Source organism: Mobula birostris, chromosome 20 (genome assembly GCF_030028105.1).
Source record: "Mobula birostris isolate sMobBir1 chromosome 20, sMobBir1.hap1, whole genome shotgun sequence".
Taxonomy (NCBI): Eukaryota; Metazoa; Chordata; class Chondrichthyes; order Myliobatiformes; family Myliobatidae; genus Mobula; species Mobula birostris.
The window spans coordinates 14,078,679-14,104,760 of record NC_092389.1 but is presented as its reverse complement, the minus strand read 5'-3'; the positions used below and the strand labels follow the sequence as shown (position 1 = coordinate 14,104,760).

The following is a 26,082-nucleotide window of genomic DNA, read 5'->3' as shown; positions in this document are numbered from 1 at the left end:
ACACAGGAGATTCTACATATGCTGGAAATCTTGAGCAACACACACACAGAATGCTGGAGGAACTCAAAGTCAGGCAGCATCTATTGAAGGGAATAAACAGTTGATGTTTTGGGCTGAGACCTTTCATCAGGACTTCAAAAAAAATTGGTACGTTTTCCACCAATGGCAACTCAATTGTGTCCTTGTGGCTGCAGCAACAATGATCAAATAATGCAACATTTGCTCTTCTCCAATCTTTTTGTTATAGTAGTCAAACATTAACATAACCAAATTGGGTGTGATAACCTGAGTCCAAAAATCTGGACTTCAATAAATACTTTGCTACTGTAAGCAATAGTTATTTTGGTGTCATTCTCATAAATTTTCTTTGCATCTTTTCCAATACCTCTATTTCTTCTTTTTTCTATTGTGGAGATCAAACTGTTAATAGTGCTGAAATCACAGTCCAAATGTGCTACAATATCTCCTCCATTCATATTGCTAGGTGTGCAAAGTCAACATCTCAACCTCATTGACAAAGCTAGGTAGAACGCCCCATTGGAGCTCATCATCTCCGTTACAACTCTCACCTACACAATTTGTGTCTCCTAACTTGATTACTTTGCAATTCTGGTAACTAGACCATGCTGCAGTTATAATTTGGTAATACAGTTGGAATATAAGTCATGGCTTGCACAATAAACAGACCTCTGAACCCCGCACAGCCGCCCGCCCCCCCCAACCCCGACCCCAGACTCTAGTTAACCATGACACAAACCCAAAAAATTCACTCACAAATGGAAACAACTTTCTTCCTTTAAATTCATTATTTCGCACTCAAAAATTCCTAGGGTAGAACACGATAGGCAGCTGGAGCTGTATGTTAAAGGTAAATTAGTATAATCTCTAACCTTCTGCCCGGAAAGATTCTCAAACAGCTTCAGGGAATTAGATAAGTAATTGGAAAAAGAATCAGTTGAAGAACAGCTTGGATAATTATTTTGAAAAGAGTGATTATAGGCATGACATGTCAAATAGCCTTCCTGAGGTTTCTAAGTGTTGGCTGGGGCAGCAAAAAGAGTTGTGTTTCTTTGAAATAGTGACATCCAGCAAGGAAAGTGCTGCAAGCCTGAGTTTAACATCCCCTCTGAAATACGGTCACAATGCAATGGTTCTTCAGTACCCCAGTGGGAGTGCCAGTCTCGATTATGCGATCAAGTGACTCCAGTGGAACTCTACACAAAGAGAAGGATCCTGCTCGCTGAAAGGAACTACCGTGCACAGGGTTCTTAAATAAAGGCTTTAGACTTGGCAGTGCCTGGTAATTTGTAACAAAGGAACTCTGAATAGTGAACCCACATTGGTACCTGACACTATCCTCTCTCCCTCTCAGGTGAGCCTGTAGTAAACTTGGCTTATTCATTGCTTCAACCATAATTAAAATAGGCTCAGATCTCATTATTCCTTTCAAACCTAAACAACCCCCTACTGAGTAGTCAAGTTGCATGTGAGAAAGTGCCATAGCAACAGGCATACACTGAAGAGATTGAGTATAATTGACTCCAATTAAGGAACACAGACTGACCACTGTCAGGAGGAAGTTCTTCCTCGACAAACTGTAAGACGCTCTGAAAGGACTTGCTCAGTTTCAGAGTGGTTCTCTTTAGGAACGCACTTCAAAAAGAAATATTTGTTAAAATGGCTCTCAATTATTTGAAAAAAATAGAAGATCTGAGATTCCCAGAGTTTTCGTGCCTCTGTGAGCTGTGTGATTGTGGGTAAGAGTGTCTCTCCAATATAGACAAAGTTAGAAAGACTTGTGTTTATACGGCACCTTTTGTAACATTTGTAGTTCAGTCCAATGATTGGCACAGTTAAGAGAGTACTTCTGAAGTGTAATCCTGTATATTATGTTAGAATGTACCAAGGCTGTAAACCATGTGCTGAATCATGAATGCATTTGGAAGAAGCAAATTCACTTTCAAGAGTATCCATTATCAGCAAACCCAGTCCTTCTATTCCTCACCCACTCAACCTCCCTAAAAACCATTTTTATCCCAGCTTTATCTTTTCTACCCCAACCTGAGCCAAGCATTGCAGCATTATGCTTCCTTCTTTCGCCCTTTCAACCACAATTCCATGCCTTTAATTTCAACCCCACTCTGTCTACACTACACTCAACTTCTTCAACAGTAACCTTACTTGCCTATCCTTATCACAGCCCTATCCTAACCAGATTTTTTAAAAATCCTTCATTGTAGTAGCGTTACCACATCCCCCCTATCTGAATCCCAACTCTACCTTCTATTCTATTCTTAATTTCAATCCTAACCACAACACTTCTATCCAAGTATCTAGGATCCAACGTTCAAAAGTTTTCCCATTTCAGCAAAGTTCAATGTCAGTCTGTGATAAGTCACTGATCACTATATTATTGACATCACAATACCAGTGACATCTCAGAACATTTAGTCTCAGCATCTCAGGACAGGATTATTGGAGCCAGAGATCCAACTCGTAATCACTACCTATTTCCTCTTGCTGGTAAGTGTCTGTGGACTTCTAATCTTGATTGTGATATCCAATTTGGAGTGTCAAACCTGTTCTCTCACATAATGGTTCCTTTGAATGAGGGTAGTGGGCAATAAATAGTCAATTCCTTCAATGCTGGAGGTAAGAAATTTAGAACCATAAAGCAGTGGTGATAGCAATTCTGAAATTCTTTATTGGCCATTGAGCACTTTGAGGCACCCTGTAGGGTATGAGTGGCTCGACTTACAAGATTTCTATCCTGCACTTTGTCTCTAAATCGCTCTCTTCTACAGTTCAGAGCAATTAGATGTTCTGATCTGCCTTTGGATCCTAAGAAAATTATGTCATATTTCCCTACATTAAGTGCACTTTGTTACAGTTTTGCTCACTCACATTCTGTCAATATTAATCAACATGGAACAATTTGATCTGAAGTTTGCTTATCAACAGCCAATGAGATTCCTGGAAACTGTTATAAAGTGGGGTAGGTGGTTCTCATTATCCAATGATGGTTCAAAAATAGACTGACGTTTATTGTTCAGAATTAGGAAATCAGAAAAGTTCAATAGGTGATGAGTGTACACTGTGTTTCAAAAACAACTCAGTCCTCTGCACTCAGAGTAGTTTTTGAAACACAGTGAGTGTACAAAGAAACCCAATGAGTAGAATGTCATGACAGATGTCTGCTACTCATGATACAGGAAGTCCACTGTCACGAGTAGCAGACGTCCAATTCAGAAAATAAACTATTAAAATGTTTTCTTAGGATCCAAAGGCAGATCAGAACATCTAATTGCTCTGAACTGTAGAAGAGAGCGATTTAGAGACAAAGTATACAAATGCCCTAATTTCAGTGACTAAATACAAGCAACTTTAACCCAAGCAATATTTGTATAGCATGTTCAAAATATAATCAAAGAGAATTATTAAGCAACATTTGACACTGAGCCACATATGAGGAAATAATAGGAAACAAGGTAATGGTGGAGACAATGAACAAATATTTTGTCTGTCTTCACAAAAGTTTTCCAATAATAGTAGATCATTCAGAGGATAAATCGGAAGAAGGAAGTTAAAGGTATATGACTCTCACCAGAGAGAATATACCACGCAAACTGATAGGACTAAAGGCTAATAGTCCTCCAGATTTAGTAGTCTGCATCCTGGGGTCTTAAAAAAAAGAATCAGAATTAGGTTTAATATCACCAGCATACGTTGTGAAATTTATTAGCTTAGCGGCAGCAGTACAATGCAATACATGATAATGTTAGAAAAAAAATAAGTAAGCCAATTACTGTAAGTATATATATATGAAATAGTTAAGTTTAAAATAGTGCAAGGATAGAAATAATATAATTAAAAGGCGAGGTAGTGTTCATGGGTTCAATGTCTATTTAGGAATCAGATGGCAGAGGGGAAGAAGCTGTTCCTGAATCGTTGAGTGTGTGCCTTCGGGCTTCTGTATCTCCTTCCTGATGGTAGCAATGAGGGCATGACCTGGCTGATGGGGGGGGGGGGGGGGTCCTTAATAATGGATACTGTCTTTCTGAGGCACACCTCCTCAGAGGCTACAGAGATTATGGATACATCCAGGGTTCTCTCAGATTAGGTCCCAGTGGAATTAAAATCTTCAAAATTCATGCCATTTTAAGAAAGGACAGGCAAACTAATAAGCTACTCTATTAGCTAATATTTGTCTTTAAGAAAATTCTGAAATTCATTTTTGAGAATGTAGCAGCAGAATATTTAGAAAGTCATCATCACTTAGAGTGAATATTTTTGAATTTGGAGAGATTGAATAGGTTGGGTTTGTTTTCCCTGAGGAGTGACTTGCTAGAGGTATATAAAATTATAAGCGGCAGAGACAGGGTAGAGAGTCAGACTTTTTCCCATGGCAGGGGTATTAATAACAAGTTATTATGTTGAAATGGAGTTTTAAAGGGGAGTTGAGGAGGAAGTTCTTTTTTAAAGAGTGGGTGATGTCTGGAGCTTGCTGCTAGAGGAAATGGGAGTCAGATGTAATCAATACATTTGAGAGACACATAGACAGGCACTCAGGCAAGGCAAAGGAGGATATGGACTGACTGGAGGCCAACATGAACATGATAGACCAAGTGGTCTGTTTCTGTGCTGCACAGCTCTATGGTACTATGTGGTTTTATGAAAGATAAAATAGGATTGGAAAATTTGTTGGAGTTCTTTTGGAATGTAATTAAGGAAGATGGTATGTATTTGGAATTCAAGAAAACTTTGGAAACTATAGAAAGGGTGCAGAGGAGATTTACATGGATGTTGCCTGGATTGGGGAGCATGCCTTATGAGAATAGGTTGAGTGAACTTGGCCTTTTCTCCTTGGAGTGACAGAAGATGAGAGGTGACCTGATAGAGGTGTATAAGATGATGAGAGGCATTGATCGTGTGGATAGTCAGAGACTTTTTCCTAGGGTTGAAATGGCTAACGTGAGAGGGCACAGTTTTAAGGTGCTTGGAAGTAGGTACAGAGGAGATATCAGGGGTTAAGTTGTTTTTTTTTAACACAGATAGTGGTAAGTGCGTGGAATGGGCTGCCAGCAACGGTGGTGGAGGCAGATACGATAGGGTCTTTTAAAAGACTCCTGGATAGGTACATGGAGCTTAGAAAACTAGAGGGCTATGGGTAAGCCTAGGTAATTTCTAAAGTAATTACATGTTCGGCACAGCATTGTGGGCCAAAGGGCCTGTATTGTGCTGTAGGTTTTCTATGTTTCTATAACATCTAATAAGATGCAACAAATGAGATTATATTGCACAAGAGAAGAGATCATGACCTTCAGGCTACAACTTTAACATGGATCAAAGATTGACTAACTAAAGTCAGGGTGAATGGATCACTTTCAGGTTAGCAAGCTGTAACTGGTGGGATGCCACAGGGATCAAATGGGGGACTTATCTATTCACAGTCTATGTTAACAACATAAATTAAAGGACTGAGAGAACTCAAGGCAAATTTCCTGATGAGCCAAATACATCAAGTTGTGAGGAGGAGACAAAAATCTGAAAGGGGATTTAAATAGGTTAAACAAAATCTTGACAGATGGTGCATAATGTAGGGAAATACAAAGATATCTATTTTGATAGGTAGAATAGGAACCCAATCTTGCGTAAATGGATGGAGACTACAAAATGTAGCTGTAAAAATAGAGTTGGGTGACCTGGTATGAAGTACATTACAGCATGCAACTACAAAGGAAAATGAAATGCTGACTTTTGCAGTAAAGGGCATAGAGTATATAAAAACAAGCAACTATTTCTAAATTAATAAGGGTCACCAACTGTAAAATTGTTTGGTGTTAGTTAGTTAATAGCTTCATCTGGTTACTTTGTCTTAATGAACTCCTCCTTCTCTCTTCCAGTCAACACAAATGCCATCAGAATTGTAAGAAGAACCAATCAAATCAGCAACACTCAGTGAATACTGACTGGCTTCTAACAAACTACCAGTCATCCTTCACAAGACCTCTGAGTAAGAACCACAATAACATGGTGGCACATCTACATTTTATCTTAGTTAGGTCATATCTGCTTCCACAATTTGCTCATATTTGCTTCTGGTCTGAGAGGCCAGCTGAACTGACCCACAAAGTGGAGATAGCTCTCAAATAGATTTCAGCCAAAAGGGTGGTGTAGCACATAATTACTTCTGAACACTGGGTAGATTCCCAGGCTCGGATCACCCAGTGATTTCCAAGCCCTCCAGATCCTTGCTCCAACAGGGGCACAGCAGGGCTCTGGAGACAACATAAGCGATCCAAGGCACACGCACCAACTAAGGTGCTTTCCTAATTTCAAAGTATCATCAGTTGTCAGCTTGTAGTTTCTATTGATTTTTAACAACTGTATTGTGAATGGTGATTGTTCTTGCAATTAAGGAATTCAAACCATAAGACATCAGAGCAGAATTAGGCTATTTTGGCCTTTGAGTCTGCTCCGCCATTCAATCATGGCTTACCTTTCTTTTTCGCCATCCTCAGCCCCAATCCCCTGCCTTCTCCCCATAGTCTTTGATGCCTTGTCTAATCAAGAACCTATCAAGCTCTGACTTAAATACACTTAACGACCTGGCCTCCACAGCTGCCTGTGGTAATAAATTCCACAAATTCACCACCCTCTGGCTAAAGAAATTTCTCCACATCTCTTGGTTTAATGGACGCCCCTCTATTCTGAGGCTGTGCCCACTTGTCGTAGACTCCCCCACCATGGGAAACATCCTTTCCATCTAGGCCTTTCATACATAGTTTACCAAATGGTCATTATCTGTAACTGCTAGCCAATTCTGCATAAAAATGAACAACACACATCAAAGTTTCTGGTGAACGCAGCAGGCCAGGCAGTATCTCTAGGAAGAGGTACAGTCGACGTTTCAGGCCGAGACCCTTCGTCAGGACTGACTGAAAGAAGAGCTAGTAAGAGATTTGAAAGTGGGAGGGGGAGGGGGAGATCCAAAATGATAGGAGAAGACAGGAGGGGGAGGGATGGAGCCAAGAGCTGGACAGGTGATTGCCAAAAGGGATATGAGAGGATCATCGGACAGGAGGCCCAGGGAGAAAGAAAAAGGGGAGGGGGGAAAACCCAGAGGATGGGTAAGGGGTATAGTGAGAGGGACAGAGTGAGAAAAAGGAGAGACAGAAAAAGAATGTGTGTATATAAATAAATAATAGATGGGGTACGAGGGGGAGGTGGAGCATTAGCGGAAGTTTGAGAAGTCAGTATTCAGAACAGTGTGGTGACAAGGGCCATGCTATTCTCCTTATTGCACAAATGGGGCAGCATGGTAGCATAATGGATAGCACAATCCATTACAGTGCAGGCGATCTGGGTTCAATTCCCACCACTGCCTGGAAGGAGTTTGTACATTCTCTCTGTGACTGCATGGGTTCCTCTGGGTGCTCCATGTTCCTCCTACAGTCCAAAGGCATACTGGTTGGTAGGTTAATTGGTTAGTTATTGTAAAGGATCAACCAGGGGATTGCTGGGCGGCATGGTTTGAAGGGCCGGAAGGGCCTATTCCACCCTGTATCGCAATGAATCAATCAATAAGTAAATAAATGACAAAATATATGTACGTTGAGTGGTAAGTGTGCATCTGTTCTAGCTCCAGTTAGTTAATTTATTATCAGCAACAACAGAGGCAGATACATTAGGGAGATTTAAGCAACTATTAGGTGGGCACATGGGTGAAAGAAAAACGGTGGGTTAAATGGAGGGAAGCATTAGATTGATCTTGGAGTGGGTTAAAAAGTTAGCACAACATCATAGGTCACCAACTCCATGGGCCAAAGGGCCTGTACTGTGCTGTATTGATCTATGTTTTATGCACTTGCAAGTAGCAGAAACGCAATGATTCATTTTGAATTCCATTTTAGATGTCGTGCCCCGCAGCAGCAAGAGACCACTCCGCACTCCGCCACACCCCAACCCACCAGCTATGCAGTGTGAAACCACACAGCGCTCGGAATTTGGTCCAAAAGTCCTGAAGGAATGGAAACAAGCTGGGAACAGGGTGAGTAGAGCATGACTGCCCTATGCTGACATTCATTGTGCTTACTTTCAATTCCTGGGAAGGGTTGAGTGTTATGGGATTATAAAGTAGCCACACCGCACAGCACAGAACCAGAGGGAAAGCAGCTGGTTTGCAGGGGAGAGAGCTCTTTACCACAGGGCAGGCTCCAGAATTGTAGGGTGAGAGATCCCAGGAAAGGACCTGATGCCATTGTGTAGGGCACCGGGGGAAGGATCCAGTCCCAAGGTGCAAGGTATCAGTCATAGACTCAGAGCAGAGAAATGAGCCCTTTGCCCCCGCCCCCCATGTCTATAGTCATAGTCATACTTTATTGATCCGGGGGAAATTGGTTTTCGTTACAGTTGCACCATAAATAATAAATAGTAATAGAAATAGTAATAGTAATATCACTATTAGTAAATAGTAAATAGTAATAGTCATAGAAATAATAAATAGTAATAGAATAGTAGTAGAAAATAGTAATAAATAGTTAAATAGTAATATGTAAATTATGCCAGTAAATTATGAAATAAGTTCAGGACCAGTCTATTGGCTCAGGGTGTCTGACCCTCCAAGGGAGGAGTTGTAAAGTTTGATGGCCACAGGCAGGAATGACTTCCTATGACGCTCTGTGCTGCATCTTGGAGGAATGAGTCTCTGGCAGAATGTACTCCTGTGCCCACCCAGTACATTATGTAGTGGATGGGAGACATTGACCAAGATGGCAGGCAACTTAGACAGCATCCTCTTTTCAGACACCACCGTGAGAGAGTCCAGTTCCATCCCCACAACATCACTGGCCTTATGAATGAGTTTGTTGATTCTGTTGGTGTCTGCTACCCTCAGCCTGCTGCCCCAGCACACAACAGCAAACATGATAGCACTGGCCACCACAGACTCGTAGAACATCCTCAACATCGTCCGGCAGATGTTAAAGGACCTCAGTCTCCTCAGGAAATAGAGACGGCTCTAACCCTTCTTGTAGACAGCCTCAGTGTTCTTAGACCAGTCCAGTTTATTGTCAATTCGTATTCCCAGGTATTTGTAATCCTCCACCATGTCCACACTGACCCCCTGGCTGGAAACAGGGGTCACCAGTACCTTAGCTCTCCTCAGGTCTACCACCAACTCCTTAGTCTTTTTCACATTAAGCTGCAGATAATTCTGCTCACACCATGTGACAAAGTTTCCTACCGTAGCCCTGTAATCAACCTCATCTCCCTATGGTAACCTTTTTGCCTATATACACCATTCCCATTTGCCAGCATTCAGACCATATCCTTCTATACCTCCCCTATTTAAGTGTCTATTTAAATGCCTCTTAAACACAGTAATTGTATCTCATTCCACCATTTCCTCTGGCAGCAAGCTTCCCAAAGATCCTCTTTAAATCTCCGACCTCTCATCTTAAAATTACACCCTTTTGTTTTTGATAACAGGCTTGAAGTGCCAAACAGTCAGGAATTGAATTGCGAGGAAGGCGATATAAATCTGGAAGTGAGGATCAGATGACATAAACTTGGGTTCTTGTAACCTGGAACTTTGGTTGCAAAAGGGTTTGGTGTTGGAGCCACTGCACAACATTGGAAATTAACAGTAATGATGCAAGAGTTAGAATAAGACCAGGGCTTTGCTGAGGGGTATTCGGGTGAACATTAGGCAGAGCAGTATCAGTAGGAAGAGATTATAAAGGTGGGATGGAGAGGGTTGCAGATTAAAAAATAGATTTAAATCATCCAGCTGATAAAACTCTTCTTACCTGTCCCAAAGAAGTGCAGGTAGTTAACAAAAGTCTAAAGGTGCATGGGTATAGTGAACAGGCCTTCTGTGGGGGGAACATAAGGTCAGTGGCTGTTATATGATTGAATAAATGAGATCTCAGGTGATTTCAGCCTGCTATCAGGTGGTAATTCAGGATGATAGTGGGTGAGCAGCAGATAAGATGTGTCTCCTAGTGCGGGACATAGCCATTTTCACCAATATAACCTTAGCACATTTGAAAATATTCCTGTTGCACCCACTGTTGCCTGGGATGATGAGAATTTTGGGCGGCATTGGCTAGGAGCTTTTTCTAGGAGCACCAAAATGGATAGAAATGACAGAAAGCTTCAGGTCATGAAAAGAGAGAAGCCAAAACTGAGGTGAAAGGTTAATTCTCTCAACAATAGCTCTCTTTCAGTGGCTAGTTGAATAAGGTTAAAATAAATGTCAATAACACCAATACTGTAAATACGAAATAAAGCAGAAAATGTTGAAAATGCTCAATAGTTCAGGCAGCTTCGGTGGAAGGAGAAACTTTGGTTAATACTTGAAGTTAAAGCCCCTTCGTCAGAGCAGGTTGACCTGAAATATTATCACTCTTTCCCCCCCAACAGATGCTTGACCTGCTGAGTGTTTCCAATATTTTCTTCTTTCATTTCACTCTTACAAGGATTTATTTCTGCCAATAATAATTGAATGTTGGATTATTAACAGGATTTAAATAATCTGAAACAATAAGAAAATATTTCCAGTTCCTTTGCGCTCTGCTGATGGGTTATTTTACAATTATGAGCCTATGCAGGAACAACTTCACTCCAAATCTATCCACACCAAGGCATTAACTCTGAAAGAGCGTCCAGTGACGGTACAGAAATGTCCTAGCGCAAGCTCACAGTCTGGTCGATTGAGTTCCAGAAGCAACACCAACAGCAAGAGTTGGAAGTCGGAGCCTCAAGTGAGATCTGGGGAACGTCTGACCACAGCAGGTGAAGCTCCCTAATTCTCTGAGCTACTTCCTTTAGCTTTAACTTTCCTCCATGTTAGGGTGTCTTAGCACCTCAAAGTTTGGGATCTTATGATATGAGTATAGCATCAGATGTTGGAGATAAGGTAATGAATTCAAAGATCTTTCTCCATATATTAATGGTTTCTTAGCACCTCACAGTTTGGGATCTTACAATGTAAGTACTGTATCAGATGACAGAGATAGGATAATTCATTCAAAACTGAACGTAGGAGGCTTTTATTGGAGGGGCATTCACAAGAAGCAGTATCCTGGGATGTGTGTTATTTACAATTTATATTAACAATGAAGGAAAGAACAAAGAATAGCTTATCCAAGTTTAATAACTGGAACAGTGACTACTAAGAGATTCCCACAGGTATTAACTGAATCAGCAAGAAGCTGGTGAATGGAGATTCATTTGGGAAAGGAGGACATTATTCATGTTGGTGGGAAGAATGAAAAAGCAGAATTTTTTTCCCTCAATGGTGAGAAACTAGAAAGTGTTGGTGAACTGAGGAACCTGAATGTGCTGGTAGATAAAATGCAGAAAGTTACAAGTGATAGGAAAGTAAGTGGGGGGTTGGCCATTATTGCATGGGGAATAGAATGTAAGATTAGGCAGATATGAATATAATAAAGTGAAAATGATGGAAATACTCAGCAGGTCAGCTAGTATCTGTGGAGAGAAGAACATTTTGGATTGATGTCCTCTCATCATTTGAGATGAGCATGGTTTAAGATACAGAGAATGTAGTGACAATTGGAGAGAATAAATGTAATGTTTGCTAAAGGAAGATCACATCCAGAGATACCAATGCTATTGAAAAAACAGGCAGGTGGGTAGAGGGGGTGGGGTGGCTCCGTTTGTTAAAAACAGTGAAATAAAATCCTTAGTAAAAAGTGACACAGAATCAGAAGATGTAGAATCCTTGTGGGTAGAGTTAAAAAACTGAAGGGTAAAAGGACCCTGAAGGGAATTATATACAGGCCTCCAATTAGTAGCCAAGACGTGGGATACAAATTACAACAGAAGGTAGAAAAGGCATGTAAGAAAGGCAATGTTACTATTATCATGGGGACTTCAATTTGGAGACAGACTGTGAAAATCAGGTTAGGGCTGGATCCCAAAAAAAGGAATTTGTAGAAAGCCAACAATAGAGCAGCTTATAGTTAAGCCGACTAGGGAAAAGGCAATTCTGGATTTAGTGTTGTGCATTGAACTGTATTTGATTATGGACCTCAAGGTAAAGGAACCCTTCAGGAGCAGTGATCATTATGATAGAATTCTCCCTGCTATTTGAGGGAGAAGCTAAGATTGGATGCACCAGTATTACAGTTGAGTAAGTGTAACTACAGAGGCATGACAGAGGAGCTGGCTAGAGTTGATAGCAAAGGGATGCTATCGAGGATGACGGTAGCACAGCAATGGCTAGAGTTTCTGAGACTAATTTAGAAGACAGAGGATCATTTTATGCCAAATAAACAGCATTCTAAAGGGTAGATGACATGGGAAGTCAAAGGCAGCATAAAAGCAAATAAGAGGGCGTGCAATATATCAAAATTAGTAGGAAGCTAGAGGATTGGTAAGCTTTTAATAAATAGCAGAAGGCAACTAAAAAGCTATAAGGGGAGAAAAGATGAAATACAATGGTAAGTAAGCTAATAATATAAAAATGAAAAATTATCTATCTCATTGAAATATGAGGTTCTGAGAATCATTAAAAGTGAATGTTGGGAGAGTGGAACATCTGAATTCGGAAGTACAGATTCAGGACCAAGTTGACAATAAATATCTTTACTCAGAAGTGTATGAATCTTAAAAATTCCATGCCTCATTAGACTGTGGATGCAGAACTAACAACTATATATTTGATTCAATCAGTGCTGGAAAATTGAGGGAGATGATACTCAGATATGGAGCTTGGATGGACTTCTACCTCTATTTCCTCTGTTCTGATGGTAATACAAAATTGGGAGGGATTGTACAGACACTGGAAAGTTGTTCAGGGATGTGAACAGAGTAAGCATGTGGGCAAAGGTGTGACAAATAGAATTTGTTATAGGAAAGCGTAAAGTCACTTCCTTCAGACTCAAGAAAGAAAACAGGAACAGTGGGTGCAGTAGCTCAGTTATTGGACGAGTGATTAGAGATCTGTATCATTAATCCAGAGACAAATTTTTAATTCTGGAATATATTCACAGTGACCATTGAACAACTGGTTTATGATTTAAACTAGTTGTTCCACCAGACTCAAAACCAGTTCTTTTTCCCAAGTAATAGGGCTAATCAACACCTCTACCCACTAACCCACCCCACAGCATCCCCAACCACCACTACTTTATCATTTGCATCAGTCTTCACAGTGGAAGACGTCTGCAGTATACCGGACATTCAAGAGTGTCAGGGAAGTGAAGTATGTGCAGTGAAAATTACAGCTGAGAAGGTGTTCAGGAAGCTGAATGGTCTGAGGGTGGATAAATCTCCTGGACCTGATGGAATGCACCCTCGGGTTCTGAAGGAAGTAGCTGGAGAGATTGCAGAAGCATTAACAATGATCTTTCAACAATCCATAGATTCCGACATTGTACCGGGTGACTGGAAAATTGCAAATGTTACTCCGCTATTTAAGAAGGGTGGGAGGCAGCAGATAGGAAACTATAGACCTGTTAGTCTGACATCAGCAGTTGGGAAGTTGTTGGAATCGATTGTTAGGGATGAGATTACAGAGTACTTGGAGGCACATGACAAGATAGACCAAAGCCAGCACGGTTTCCTGAAAGGAAAATCCTGCCTGACAAATCTACTGCAATTCTTTGAGGAAATTACAAGCAGGGTAGACAAAGGAGATATGGTAGACGTGGTGTACTTGGATTTTCAGAAGGCCTTTGACAAGATGCCGCACATGAGGCTGCTTAGCAAGATAAGAGCCCATAGAATTACAGGGAAGTTACTAGCATGGGTGGAGAATTGGCTGGTCAGCAGAAAACATAGTGGGAATAAAGGGATCCTATTCTGGCTGGCTGCTGGTTACCAGTGGAGTTCCACAGGGGTCAGTGTTGGGACCACTGCTTTTTCTGATGTATGTCAATGATTTGGACTATGGGATTAATGGATTTGTGGCTAAATCTGCTGATGGTACAAAGATAGGTGGAGGAGGGGGTAGTGTTGAGGAAACAGAGAACCTGCAGAGAGACTAAGATAGTTTAGGGGAATAGGCAAAGAAGTGGCAAATAAAATACAATGTTGGAAAGTGTATGGTCATGCACTTTGGTGGAAGAAATAAACAGGCAGACTATTATTTAGATGTGGAGAGAATTCAAAATGTAGAGATGCAAAGAGATTTGGGAGTCCTTGTGCAAGATACCTTAAAGGTTAACCTCAAGACTGAGTTGGTTGTGGAGAAGGCGAATACAATGTTGGCATTCATTTCTAGAGGTAGAGAATATAAGAGCTGGGATGTGATGTTGAGGCTCTATAAGGCACTCATGAGACCACACTTGGAGTATTGTGTGCAGTTTTGGGCACCTTATCTTAGAAAGGATATACTGACATTGGAGAGGGTTCAGAGAAAATTCAGAAGAATGATTCCAGGAATGAAAGGGTTACCCTATGAGGAACGTCTGGCAGCTCTTGGCCTGTATTCCCTGGAGTTCAGGAGAATGAGGGGGGATCTCATAGAAACATTCCAAATGTTAAAAGGCCTGAACAGATTAGATATGGCAAAGTTATTTCCCAAGGTAGGGGAGTCTAGGACAAGAGGGCATGACTTCAGGATTGAAGGATGTCTATTTCGAACTGAGATGCAGAGAAATTACTTTAGTCAGAGGGTGGTAAATCTGTGGAATTTGTTGCCATGAGCGGCTGTGGAGGCCAAGTCATTGGGTGTATTTAAGGCAGAGATAGATCGGTCCTTGATTAGCCAGGGCATCAAAGGGTAAGAGGTGAAGGCAGGGGAGTGGGGATGATTGGAAGAATTGGATCAGCCCATGATTGAATGGGCCAAGTGGCCTACTTCTGCTCCAATATCTTATGGTTTTATTTCCTGTCAGTCACACCTGTGTCTAATGTCATGTAATGTACAATCAATGTATATAATCTATCTTACATATTTATATTTATTGTGTTCTTTATCTTAGTGTTTTTTTGTGCTGTATTGGATCTGGAGTAACAATTATTTCATTGTTCTTTACACTTTTATACTGGAAATGATGCTAAACAATCTTGAATCTTGAAACAATTTTGAAAAACTCCTCTAGTTCACTAATGTCTGTCACCCACACTGGTGTATGAGACTCTATACTCAATGTAGTTGACTGTTCATTCAGGAGCTACTGGTGATGTACAATAAATGACTCCTGATGGCAATGATGTCCACACCCCATGAATGAGCATACAGGAATAATTTCCTAGAGTCATGGAACTTGGGACTCCATTATAGAAATCAACAAAGGTCAGCTGTCATAAGTGAAATGCAATAGAAAGGCTAATGAAATGCTACTGCTTACCTTAAGTAAAGATAAGGAAGGAAAAAGAAGCACTTTAGCTGCACAGAACAATGGTCAAACTCCATCTGCAGAACACCCTCCTGATTCTTTGTAGTAAGGTTTATGTGCACTGCAACTGTAGAGAGTGTAAAGGGCCCAGATCTTATAACATTCTGTTTCCATTCCCTAGGATGTCAGTGCTCCCAATATCAGAACAAAATCCAGCAACCCACAAGACAAGCAGAAATTCATAAGAATTTCTGCAATATGCCAGAACGTGCAAAACCAAATCCAGACAACTTGAAGTTTGAAGGTATGGCAATTAGAGCCACAGATAAGAGCAGGGTCCCACAACAGCTCTTTGGTACTCTACTCAGTGTACCAAAATTGGGCTTTGTACCTTATGGATTCAAGGTCAGGTAGGTAAGACTTGGACAATGAACACCAGGTATTCATCATAAAGTATTCCCATTGTTGCTACACTGTGTGTCAGAAAGTACCTAGTCATGTCCTCACCTGCAAATCAGAACAATAAAGGATAGATAAGGATATACCAACTTCACAGGTACATTGTCAAATGGAATTTGAGACACCGAAAAAAAAGTTATGGCAATTTAGTCAAAAAGTTAATTATATTGAAATTGGAAAACATTAGAATTCTGGTATGCTGGGCTTAGGTAATGACTCTTAATGATGGATCAGTTAAATTTGTGAACGTTGAAGAGCCCTGAACTAAAAGTGCTGGGTAGACTAAATAGTCATAGGACTAGAGAGAGAGAGTAGTAAGAACGAAAAGACATAGACATATTTGAAAACAAGGATGAGAATCTGAAAATCATGGACTTGCTTGACTACAAACTACAGGGCAGCAGGTTTAGGGGAAATGATGGGCAGCAGTTTGAAAGAATAGCTAGGCAGTAGAGTTTACCTCAGGTTTTATAAGACCGAAAGAGTAAAGACAGCCAGTAATGTTTTGGTCAGGTATCGATTAACAAAATTATCAGCTGTGGTTTCAACAGCAGACATGATGAGGCAAGAGCAGCCAAAAATGGAAACAGACGGTCATGGATATGTAAATCAATCCATTTCAGCCACAGTTAGTGGCTAAAGGAAAGAATCAAATGGACTTCATACAGTAGATACAGTTTGTGAATAGAACTAAACACTTGATTTCAGCTTTCCAAATACTTAGTAGAAGGAAGCTTTTACAGATCCAGTGCTGTATGTTGGACAAGTAGTTTGGCAGAAGAGTTGAAGTAATTGTGAGTTGGAGCTGGCTGTCATTGGCATCCTTGTAGAACCTGACACCTACCTGGAAATGTAACTGCAGTGGTCTGGTCTGTAGCCAATCTCCCGAGTATGGGAGAAGACAACCAGATGGCTCATGTTTGAATATTCAACTGGCCTACAGCCAGTTTGTTGTGACTAAGGCCTCTTTTGCAACTGCATTTTAATACAATATGGGGATGTCCAAAACGGTCATTGTCCCATCACGTCAATATTGCACTACCATGTCCTTGAGGATGCACTAGAATTTCTGGGCAACTACTTTCAGATGACGTTGTTGAAACGGCAGTCATAGAGAACAAGTAAGAGAGATTAAAGAATAGAACTTTGGGGTGCACTAAGAGGTAAAGATATAAGATTCCAAGCAAGTCTCTGGCTTATACTGAATAGATAATATTGGAGCCAAGCAAATCAATCAGTTGATCAATCCAGCTGAACTTCGGTTTTAAACCACTTCAAGGAAGACAGCTGGTTTGACAAGGATGAGGAGTGATACTTTACATTTATTGCAGTAGTTTGTGGCTTTAACAAGGGCCGTTCTAATCTAATCTAATCTGCACCTCTGGCAGTTCTGGAAACCAATTGAGATGATGTGGGGTTGTGCGTGATATGGCTTAGATCAGTTAACTCTTTTGAGAGACAATACTAAGTTTCTGCCGGCTGGTGGTGTAGTGGCATCAGCGCCGGACTTCGGAGTGAAGGCTCCAGAGTTCGAATCCAGCCAGCTCCCTTGCACGCTTTCCATCCATACTAGGTTGAGCGTCGAGCTAGCAACTCGGCTTTGTGAAAATAAGAAAGCCTGCTAAAAGAACGCCGTCATGACAGCGTCCCGATGATTTCACTCAGAGTTAAGGGCTTTCTTCTTCTTTTTCACTAAGTTTCCTCTATATTATCCAATCAAACACTTACAAGGTGAGTACATATGGATCTGATACAGACTACTGGATTAATTTGTGGGTCATGTAGACAAAGAAGTCTGTAATTATTTTCAGTTTTTCAGTTTGTAAAGTTGTGATACATTGAATGAAATTGTTCACATATATGTTACTTTGTCACTAAAGGTGTTCTTGATTTGAATACCACTTACCAAGTCATGTTTCAGCCTTTACCCTTCGAGAAACAGCACACAGGACCTAAGAAGCGACCAAAAGCCAAACCCGCTCCCATGGACCTGCTCAGCAGTTACCGCAAAGATTTTCCTGAACACCGCCAACCAAAGATGAACTTGATAATACCAGCACAGGACAACCTGCAAGTTAACCGCCATCTACCGTAAGAATAGTGCATTAATGCACATTAATACCAGATTGCCTATGAACAGTAGTTGCATCTTGGAGGCAAGTGATTGTGGATGCTGGAATCTGGAGCAATACACAAAGCGCTGGAGGAATGCAGCATGTCAGGCAGCATCTATAAAGGGAAATGGACAGTTGCCGCTTTTGACTATCCATTTCATCCATAGATAATGCCTGATCCTCTGAGTTCCTTCAGTACTTTCTGCTGCTGCTTCTTGTTTGGTTTCTGAAGAATATGACAAATTTTAGGACCTTATTTTCACTTTCCAATAGTTTTTGAGAGAACTTAACTTCAACTTCTCTACTTCATTCTCTTGACCATTTCTTCTACCACCCCACTCACCATAAAGGTTGTACCAGGGAACAAATATCAATTCGGGTTCAGGTCTAGTGATGAAAGAAATGCAGATGCTTGAAAACTGAAATAAAAAGTGCTGGAAAAACTCAGCAAGTCAGGCATCATCTGTGGAAGATAGTTAATATTTTAGGTCAAAGACCCTTAATCAGAAATGGGAAAGAGAAAACTAACTTACATTCAGTGGCCCTTTATTTGGTACCTCCTGAGCCTAATAAAATGGCCAGAGTGTATGTTTGTAATCTTCTGCTGCTGTAGCCCATCCACTTCAAGGTTCGACCTGCTGTGCTTTCAGAGATGCTGCTCTGCAGACCACTGTTGTAACACATGGTTATTTGAGTTACTGTCGCCTTTTTGTCAGCATGAAACAGTCTGGCCATTTGCCGCTAACCTCTCTCATTAATGAGATTAACAAGGCATTTTTGCCCACAGAACCAAGCCAACAGAGCGTTCTACATCACAGAAACAGGGCCTTCAGTCCAACTGGTCCAAGCTGACCAAGATTTCCATCCAAGCTAGTCCATGTGCTGCATTTGGCCTTCATCCCTCTAAACCTCTCCTTTCCGTGTATTTATCCAAATACCTTTTTAAACATTGTTAATATATCTGCCTCAATCACTTTCTCTGTTAGCTCGTTCCATATACTGACTCCTCTGTGGGTGAAAATTTGCCCCTCAAGTTCCAATTAAATCTTTCCTCTCTCACCTTCAATCTATGTCCTCTAATTTTTGATTCAACAATCCTGGAACCAAGAACAGGCCAATCAAAATACAACAACTTAATATTTGCTGCATTCTTACTTACAGTTTAAAGAGCTATTCATAGAGAATATTGAGGGCTTCTACACTTGAATGAATACAACTGAAGTAGCTGGGACCATGAGGGATATATTTTACAAGTGTTTAATAATTTATTTTTATGAAGGTGGGAAGTATTTGGCTTTGGAGCAGCTTTGACCAATGAAAGCATATCTTGAAGTATCGGGTGTAATACTAATGGTAAGGGTGATACCCTAGGAACCATCGTGAGGGCATCTGGATAACCCCAGAGATTATTGTAAGAAGTAGGTATGGAAAGTATATATTCTTGGAGACCATTGTGAAAAGTTAGGTGAGAAGCATGTGATCTTATGGATTGGTGCATGATGTGGATAATGGGTGACATTGGAGACCAGTTGTTGGGTCTGATGCATGCATTGAGTAAAAGTGGAGTGTTTAGTTGTGTTCCTGACAATGTCAGGACATGTGGGAGATGGAAGAATATCTAAATATTTTGACAAAGTACGAAGGGACTGCTTTGTTGAGCACCTCTGCTCCATCTGTCAAAAGCAGAACTTCACAGGGACCAAGCATTTTAATTCCAGTTCCCATTCTGATATGTGGAGGAGCAACACCCTGTACTCCTCAACCTGATGGCATGAATATTGATTTCTCCTTCCAGTAAAAAATATTCCCTCCCCCGCCCCTCTTCTTCTATTTCCCACTCCAGCCTCTTACCTCTTCTATCAGCTCCCCCTAGGTCCCCTCTCCTCTCCTATCAGATTCCTTCTTCTCTTGCCCTTTCCCTTGCCTCCCCACCTGGCTTCACCAATCACTTCCAGCTAGTGTCCTTCCTCTCCCTCCCATCTTTGTATTCTGGAGTTTTCCCCCTTCCTTTCCAGTCCTGAATCAGAATTAGAGTCAGGTTTAATACCCATATATATCATGAAAGTTGTTAACTTAGCAGCAGCAGTACAATACATGATAATATATATATTAAAAAAAGTATATACAGTTGCAAGAAAAGGTTTGTGAATCCTTTGCAATTGCCCAGTTTTCTGCATTAATTACTCATAAAATGTGGTCTGATCTTCATCTAAGTCACAATAATAGACAAACACAACCTGCCTAAACTAATAACACACAAACAATTGTACTTTTCATGTCTTTATTGAGCATATTGTTTTATCATTCACAGTCCAGGCTGGAAAAAGTATGTGAACCCTCGTATTCAATACCTGGTAGAACCTCCTTTAGCAGCAATAACCTCCACCAATCATTTCCTGTAGCTGCTGGTCAGATTTGTGCATCAGTGAGAAGAAATTTTAGACCATTTCTCCACACAAAGCCGTTTCAGTTCATCAATATTTCTGGGATACCTTGCATGGATATCTTCAGGTCATGTCACAGCCTCTCAATTGGGTTAAGGTCTAGACTCTAGCTTGGCCATTCCAAAACACAAGTTTCTTCTTTTTAAACCATTCTGTTGTTGATTTACTCCTGTGTCTCAGATCATTGTCTTGTTGCATCATCCAACTTCTATTAAGCTTGAGCGGACTGACTGCTACTCTGCCATTCTCCTGTAAAATGTCTTAATACAATTTTGAAATCACTGTTCCCTTAATGATTACAAATTGTCCAGGCCCTGAGGTAGCAAAGCAGCCCCAAACTATGATGCTCCTTCCACCATGCTTCAAGGTTGGAATGAGGTTTTGGTGTTGGTGTACATTTCCACCAAAAAGTTCAACTTTTGTCTCATCTGTCCACAGAACATTGTCTCAGAAGAATTGTAGAACATCCAGGTGGTCTTTTGCAAACTTGAGCAATATTTTTTTTTGGAGAGCAGTGGTTTCCTCCATGAACACCATTCTTGTTCAGTGTTTTTCTTACAGTTGACACAACAAAACAGAAACTTTAGCAAGTTCTAGAGATTTCTGAAGGTGTTTTGTTGTTACCCTTGGGTTCTTTTTCACTTCCTTCTGCATTGCATGTTGTGCCCTCAGTGTGATCTTTGCAGGACGCCCACTCCTTGGGAGAGTACCTACAGTACTGAATTTCTTCCATTTGTAGACAATTTCTCTTATTGTGGACTGATGAACACTCAGATCTTTAGAAATGCATTTGTCGCCTTTTCCAGCTTCATGCATACCTATAATTCTTCTCAGGTCCTCTGAAAGTTTTTTTGATTGAGGCATGGTACGCACAAACAGATCTTTCTTGAGAAGAGCAGGCTCTGTCAGTAACTTAACTTCCTGTGTCTTTTTTCTAATAGAGCAGGGCACCTGTACAACCTACACCTCTAATCTCATCTCATTGATTGGAACACCTGACTCCAAATAGCTTTTGTAGAAGGCATTATCTCAGAGGTCCACATACTTTTTTGAACCTGGACTGTGATTGTTTAAATGGCGTACACAATATTGATGAGAATTACAATTGTTTGTGTGTTATTACTTCAGGCAGATTGTGTTTATTATTGTGACTTAGATGAAGATCAGACCACATTTTATGTGTAATTAATGAAGAAAACCAGGTAATTGCAAAGGGTTCACAAACCTTTTCTTGCAGCTGTATGCATTAGTTAAATGTTTTAAAAAGTGCAAAAACAGAAATAGTAAAAAAAAGTGAGACAGTGTTCATGGGTTAAATATCCATTTTGGATTCAGATAGTACAGGGGATGGAGCTGTTCCTGAATCACTGAGTGTGTGCCGTCAGACTTCTGTACCTCCTTCCTGACAGTAATAATGAGAAGACAGCATGTCCTGGGTGATGTGGGTACTTAATAATGGACGCCACCTTTTTGAGACACCGCTCTTTGAAAATGTCTTGGATACTACAGAGGCTAGTATCCAAGATGGAGCTGACTAATTTTACAATTTTCTGTAGCTTCTTTGGATCCAGTGGACTAGCCTCGCCTCCCCTCCCCCCCACCCCCCAAGCCACACTAGACTGTGAGCAGACTTTCAGAATACACTCCGTGGTATATCTGTCAAAGTTTTCGGGTGTTTTAGGTGACAAACCAAATCTCCTTAAACTCATGAAATATAGCGCTGTCTTGCCTTCATTTTAGCTGCATTAATATGTTGGGACTAGGTTATATCTGCGGAGGTCTTGACACCCAGGAACTTGAAATTAACTCACTCTCTCCACTCTGATCCCTTTATGAGGATTGGTTTGTGTTGCCTTGTCCTCCCCTTTCTGAAGAATTGCTGACAAAAGTGTTTGTACTGTCTGGGTGACCTAAGGCCATGTGAAGCTGGTCTCGGCCCGAAACGTCGACTGTTTATTCATTTCCATTGATGCTGCCTGGCCTGTTGAGTTCCTCCAGCATTTTGTGTGTGTTGTTTTGGATTTCTAATCTTTTGATATTTACCCATTGCAATTTTTTCTGAAATTGGTGGGGTTTTTTTGTTTACTATCTCCTCTGAGGAGTTATGAACATGGATTGTACTGTCATAGACCATCCAGAATATTTTTCAAAGTTAAAGATGTCTTGTAAGTGAAATTGTTGTTGCACATAAGTAACACCATTTTATAATCCTTCAATACATTTTCCCTATCTTACAGGACGGATTTCAACACAATTCAGAGAAATTCATATATTGGCTGGGATACTACTCGTTATCCCCGCCCTGACCCTATTAAATATAAGGATGAGTTGGCTGTAGGGGATGGACTCATTGAAAGTGATACAGTGACACAGGTAATGCCTGTTTATTGGTTCTGTAGGTTGGAGGATGTGAAGATCTCTCTTTCCAAGAGTCACCAGGCAGTGAATTAGAATGGGATTCTTAGCATACATCTCAGTTTTCCTGCAAACATTAGAATCTAACTGTACAATCATGTCTTCAAGGGTCTGTAAACAGTTAGCAGCATAAATGTAGGTCGTTCCTGTTGAGCAGCTGTAACCTGTAATATGTTCAAAGGAAAGAACTGCTTCCAGTAGTTCCCATTTCAGCAATGCAGTAATCTCCTGCAGGCAAAACTGGCCTTCATTGTCTTCATTCACCAATCAACTTCCTAGCTCTTTGCTTCATCCCTCCCCCTCCAAGTTTCACCTATTGCCTGAAGTTTCTCTCTCCCCTCCCCCCACCTTTCAAATCTACTCCTCAGCTTTTTTTCTCCAGTCCTGCCAGGGTTCAGCCCAAAATGTTGAGTGCACTTTTTTCCATAGATGCTGCCTGGCCTGCTGAGTTCCTCCAGCATTTTATGTGTGTTGTTTCATTGTCTGACTTTGTTTGTCCTGATAAGGTGGTAATGAGGCTACATACACTAAGGCTGCACCAAACATCAGGTATCAATTTAATCCTACACTAATTCCATGTTATTCTCACTATATTCCCATCATCTCCCTTATATCCCACCACTTACCTATTCACTTCAAAGATTCAAGGTACATTTATTAACAAAGAATGCAGTACACAGCCCTGAAATTCATCTTCCCAAGGACAGCCATGAAACAAAGAAAACCATGTCCACATCAACAATCAAGAACATCTTCAGAGTGTGGCCCCAGCCAAAACCCATATTGTGCAAATTCCACACAGACAGCACCAGGGGTCAGGACTGAACTTGTCATGGTGGAGCCGCAAAACAATAAATCACTGTGCTGCCCTCTGCTTATTAACAGTTTGATATCAAATAATGACTTTATAGGGTGCTTAGTAGAGTTACATACAGATCAAAACAGCATGGCTGATACCTTAACTTCCTGCCCCTACCTCCCACATCCAGAAACCCATTCCCTAATAGAAGACTTTTTTATTTGAAATCATTCAGAAACAATTATCAAAATTCGCCATGTCAGAGCAATCCCTAACTGTACTGCCTAGGTACTGCAAACTGCAGACTAACTTCACTGATTAACTCAAATTCGAAATCTTGGTATGAAAGTACGTTATTTGTCCCATTTCATTTCTAAAGCCCCTATTCAACCTTCACAATCATGGATTTAATTTTCCTTTTTACATCAACCTTTCCATTTAATTCCAGTGTATCTTATACTACCTAGAAATCTACTTTTGTATTCAGAATAAGTAATTGAATCCCTTGTATAACCGAGGTACCTTGCCCCTCTGCAAGCCACCTCTAAGGAATCTATTGTGTCCACTTGACTCTAGATTATATCATTGAATCTGCACCCCAATTCTTAAATCAGTTAACTATTCAGTGCATCTTTTACAGGTCATCCATCAATGGTTAATGATAGTCTGCTTCCTCTCCCCACTTTGGAGGAACTAGTTTTTGCCTGCTAGTGTTATTCTTCTGTACTTTATCTCCTCAGCTTGAGTATAAAATGAAAAGTTTATCTAGACAGCAAGGACTTACTCGTCCCGCAACGAAGCAGATTATTGGTGGCAGATTTGATTCCGAAACAGCGTATAAAATTTCCTTCAAAGACTGGAAGCCTAAGACCAGGATACGCCATGGTGACCTTTATGACAGAGCCTACAAACCACCACCACCAGTAAGCAGCCACAAGTTAGATGTAGAGTGAAGTTTCCTCTATGCTTTTCCAACAACCATTCCCAGAGCACCTATAATAGAAGTTAGATATGAGCTTTCCCTGACCAATTGGTCTTTTACCAAATGATAGCTCACAACAATTACATTTTCTGTAACAAGCATTCTTCAGCCTTGAGCAGATAAATGACTTCTGAAGTGTTACTCCTGTACTTCTGAATCATAAAATGTGAGAGGTTTTGTTGAACACACATACCTTTGCTCTAACAATCTCCAGTAGTGCTGTAACTTAACCATTTTTGTTTGTACAATAGGGGAGGATTGAAAGTACATCAGTCACTGGACGAGATTTCACTCTGAAGAACGTCTGCAAGCCAATGTATTCAGCTAAACAACAAAAGAACACTCCTGGCCACCATGAAGCCTGCAGGTAATACCAGTACTTCAACACTGATACATTGAATGCTTAGTCATTCTTGCCAGAGTTAACTTGAAGCTGAAAAAGCTTGCCTACTCCTGTAAAAGCCTCTGTTTTCAAATATGGCAATAAATTTCTGGGGCTGGGTGTGATCATGCCATAGGCAACAACATTTGTCTGTGGGACTCTCACCTGACTCAGAAGATTGTGGTTCAAGTCCAACTCCACTCCAGAGACCTAGGTACAATAATCCAGGCCACTGTTGCAGTCCAAAACTAATGACATGCTGTACTAACTGAGGTATTATCTTTCAAATGGGGCATCTAAACAACATCCTGTTTGCACTCTCAGGTGAATATAAAAAATACATCACTATAAAGAGAAGTATTATCCCTGATGACTTGATCAACATTGGATAAAATATATGCTCATGATCTCACTGCTGTATGTGAACCTTGCTTTGTACACAATGTTTACTGTGATTTCTAAATTCGAACAGTGATTACACTTCAAAACTACTTAAAGTAGTTCACAGACTATAAATATGTTCAGCTAAACTACACAATAGAGAAAATAAAATTCCCCTTTAAAACCTGCAGTATATTTGAACACTATTAAATCTCACATCTCTTAAATGGGATTGAGGTATTTCGGGATTATTTGTTCAGTCGGTAGCACATTTGCCCTAGACTGTGCACCAGTTTAAGGTCCCATCCAGCTGACCCAATTGAATACTTTTTCATAAGACACTCACTGAAGACCAACAAATTCTCCATTTGTCCTGGCCACCTATTATCCCAACTAAAATCAAGACTCCTTGGATATTTTCTTCTGGTTATCGAACTTTAACACAGCTACTGTATTTGGCTACAGAACAACTGCTATACTTCATTCTAGTGAAAGGCCTGGAAATATTGTTGGAAAGGAGTATGAAACAAATTCCAGACAAGTGATCAAGGCTGTTAATAAATTATACAGGATTAGGGGCTTCGTGTTGAGGGAGAAAGTACTAAACAAGGAAATTATGCTAAACATTTGCAAATCTTGAGTTAAATAACAGCTGTTTCCCTAATCTGGACAGTTTAGTTTAGGTAGGTACCAATGAGTATCAGGGCATGAGCAAACTCAGATGCAGGGGAAGGCAGAAGAACCTATGATTTTCATCTTAAGACTAAAAGAATCATCTAAAATATAGTACATCCT

At 40.6% G+C, this 26,082-nt stretch overlaps 1 protein-coding gene across 6 annotated transcripts in view; it reads left to right on the top strand.

Moving 5' to 3' along the window:
* Positions 1 to 1,581: 1,581 nt before the first annotated feature.
* Positions 1,582 to 26,082, top strand: part of LOC140185057 (uncharacterized) — a 25,947-nt gene continuing 1,446 nt past the window's right edge. The window contains exons 1-9 of one of the 6 annotated variants that reach the window (XM_072238286.1): positions 1,685 to 1,757; positions 2,432 to 2,523; positions 5,904 to 6,013; positions 7,914 to 8,050; positions 10,605 to 10,797; positions 17,651 to 17,861; positions 22,566 to 22,701; positions 24,283 to 24,465; positions 24,776 to 24,891. In XM_072238286.1, coding sequence (XP_072094387.1) covers positions 7,976 to 8,050; positions 10,605 to 10,797; positions 17,651 to 17,861; positions 22,566 to 22,701; positions 24,283 to 24,465; positions 24,776 to 24,891 — 914 coding nt within the window. In that variant the 5' untranslated portion in view covers positions 1,685 to 1,757; positions 2,432 to 2,523; positions 5,904 to 6,013; positions 7,914 to 7,975. Of the gene's footprint in view, positions 1,758 to 2,008; positions 2,524 to 5,903; positions 6,014 to 7,913; positions 8,051 to 10,604; positions 10,798 to 17,650; positions 17,862 to 22,565; positions 22,702 to 24,282; positions 24,466 to 24,775; positions 24,892 to 26,082 lie in introns of those variants that run through there. The other 5 variants (XM_072238282.1, XM_072238283.1, XM_072238281.1 and 2 more) reach the window with 5 other exon arrangements.